Consider the following 2,879-nt stretch of genomic DNA (forward strand, 5'->3'; position numbering starts at 1 on the left):
GAAATGTGGGGCTGCCGTGGAGCCCCTGCAAGCCAGCACTGGGGATCAGGCTGCAGAAGGGCAACACCACCGCGGGCACAGCCTGACATCTCCAGGGTCTGGCTATCTCCACCCCAGCCAGCTCACGGGTAGCCTGGTGTCACCCCCAGGACACCACTGCTGCAGGGGACAGCCATATCCAGGCTGAAGCGGCCACCTCCCTCTTCTTCTCTTTTAAATTCCTCCTGCCTTCCTGCAGCTTTTTCACCTTCTCCTGGTAAAGATGCCAGGAAATATTCCCAAGAATTGCTAGGGGCAAAATTCAATTACATTGCAGGAAAAAAATGCCAGAGGGGCATGCATGAGTGTGTGTGCCCAACAGTACAGAGGACCAGGTTATTTCCCTGCACACCCAATCCCCCCAGCTCCCACCCATGGGCACACAGAGGGTTCCTACTACATGGGGCTGCCTCTGCAGCGGGACTACATCTCTAAAGGCTGGCCGGCTTCAGGGATTCCCCAGATCACCCTGCTAATTGCCGATGCCAACTGCGCTGAAGCACCAGCGTAGGATGCTCCAGGCATTTCTGTGCCAAGGACTCCATGTATTGCCAATCGCCAGTGGCTTCCGCTTCGAGTTTTTCTCTCTCCCCTCCACCCCCACGTCCTTGTTTAACACTGGCCTCACACCAAGGGATGCTGAAGCCAGGGCTAATCGGCTCTATGAGATGAACAAAGGGCTGGGGATTGCGTTATCCCAGGACGGGGGTCCCTGCTCACTTACAATGGCCTTTTCCCGTCTCTTCTCCAGCTGGCCCCGGTGCCTGCTCCCGCCCTGACACTGCTCGCCGTTCTCACACCTGGGAAGTGAGGGAGAGGAGGTCAGCTCTAGGGGTGGGGGGATCCTTCGGGGAAAGCTTCAAACGCCCAAGAGAAGCTGGGTAACGTGGCAACTGCAGCAGCAGTTGGGCAGGCACTCCGGAGCACCAGCAGCTGAGGGGAGATGGGGGTCTGGAAGCACTGGAAAGGACACTGTGACGTCCTTTCTGATAGATGTCGGGGAGGGGGGTTCCCTTCCCAGGCACTGCTCCAGCCCTGCCCATGCCCTGTCACTCCCCGTGCCATGCAAACCCCTGGCTGCTTCACCCGGTGCTGCTTTCTCTGGCCATGACTGATGTTTGCAGCAGCTGCTGATGAAGTACCAATTATTTCAATGGCTTTTCTTCCATTAATTAGCATCTTTATTACTTGGGCTAGCAGACCAGACAAAGCTGGGGCTGCCACACACAGGGGCAAAAACACAGGGGGCAAGAACAACCCCAAGTTCCCCCCCCGCAGTCCCTCTGTACCTGAAGGTGCGCCTGCTTGCGGGCGATCGGGACCGGCAGCATGAAGACCCCGAACTGGACCTGCTCCGGGAACAGTAATGCAAACTGGTCCTGGAAAGGGGGTTTCTCCGCAGGCACAGCTTGGTGTTGCTGTGCTCCTCTTCCTCCTCCTCTTCCTCCTCCTCCTCCACAGGGGAGCCACTATCGCTGCAGCTGTCTTCAAAGACAGTGTCATACTCAGGGGTCTTGCAGAAGACCATGTCCTCATCATCGAGAGCACTGTCCAGAAAGCCAAAGTGCTTTGTTAAGCTGGCTCTGATCTCCTGGTCTCTCAGCTGCTTGATGCCATCCTTCCACAGCATCTCGCTGCCTGTCTCCTTGCCGAGGTCCAGCCCCTGGTAGTGGGCAGCTGGGACCCTCCTCTTGTGCTCCATCTCCACCTGGCCTGGGGGTTCCCACGACTTGAGCACCTTCCTCTGCAGGGTGGCCTCGGGCTTCAGCACCTGGCAGTAGTCGTGGTCCCCGAAGGAGCGGGAGAAGGGCCGCTTCAGCACGCCCTGCTGCTCAGGGAGCACGGGGCGCCCGGCAGCTCGGCTCAGGTGAGCGAAGAGCTCTGTCCTCTCGGGGTGCTTCTTGGGGACTTTCCGAGAGGCTGCTGTGTCCCCTGTGCCCCCGGGGCTGGGGGCTATCCCATCCTCCTTCCCTGGCTCCTGGGGGATGTCTGGCTTGTACAGGTCCTCCTCAGCGGGCTTGTACGGTGGAGTGGTGGGTGGAGCACCCCCCCCCGAACAAAGGGCAGGAGTCAGCTTTGTCCCTGCCGTCCTGCCCTGTCCCACCCCAGCGCCTGGGCTGCACCAGGCGTTGCAAGACAGGGAGGCTGCTCAGCCCCCACAGCCTCACCCATCCAGTGCATCCAGCGGCACTTGGGAATAAAGGATGCCTGACCCCAGAAGGGACCAGAGTACTCTCTCCCTTCCCTCCTGGCTCATGCAGATGCCCCCTGAACTGCCCCCCCATTCCAAATGTGTCCCCCCAGCACTGGCATCTCTGAAGGCTGCAGCTTGCGAGCTGCTTGTCGTGCTCAGATGCAGAGGCAAGGCAGTGCATGGGAACTCCCCTGCATTTGGGGTGCAACGTGGGGCTCCTGGGGTGGGGGATGAACATGCCTGCTTGGCTGGGCTCAGCTGGAACCAGCAACTCCAGACTGAATTTAGGGTAAATTTGCCCCCTCACAAAGGAGGATTTTTGCAAAATTAAAAGAATTAAAATCCTTTCCTACCTGCGGTCCCACATAGCTCCACGGTCAGCATTGGCTCAAAGTTTCTCTTCCCAAAGGTTGAGTCACTGGAAAAGAGCAAAAAACAAGGAAAGAGAAGGTGTTTAGTGGAACCACAGTCCCCAAAACACAAATGAAAGCTGAGAAAACATTGCCTGTAAGTGAGCCCTCCCACCACGGCTACTGCCTGATGGAGTAACCCCGCGAGGGGTGCGAGGGCAGCGGGGCGAGCAGCGTGCCCTCCTGTCCCAGCCAGAGCTCCCAGGTACATCGCCCCTGGCACGCAGAAATGCCCT

At 58.6% G+C, this 2,879-nt stretch overlaps 1 protein-coding gene across 1 annotated transcript in view; it reads right to left on the reverse strand.

The window, feature by feature from the left end:
- PPARGC1B (peroxisome proliferator-activated receptor gamma, coactivator 1 beta) overlaps positions 1-2,651 on the reverse strand; it is a gene marked incomplete at its 5' end in the record, with an annotated part of 5,179 nt that extends 2,528 nt beyond the window's left edge. The window contains 3 exons of the mRNA XM_010087615.1: positions 764-839; positions 1,329-2,082; positions 2,581-2,651. Of these exons, the coding sequence (XP_010085917.1) occupies positions 764-839; positions 1,329-2,082; positions 2,581-2,651 (901 nt within the window). The remainder of the gene's footprint in view (positions 1-763; positions 840-1,328; positions 2,083-2,580) is intronic.
- Positions 2,652-2,879: the final 228 nt, after the last annotated feature.

This window comes from Pterocles gutturalis, unplaced genomic scaffold (genome assembly GCF_000699245.1).
Source record: "Pterocles gutturalis isolate BGI_N339 unplaced genomic scaffold, ASM69924v1 scaffold21346, whole genome shotgun sequence".
Classification (NCBI taxonomy): domain Eukaryota; kingdom Metazoa; phylum Chordata; class Aves; order Pterocliformes; family Pteroclidae; genus Pterocles; species Pterocles gutturalis.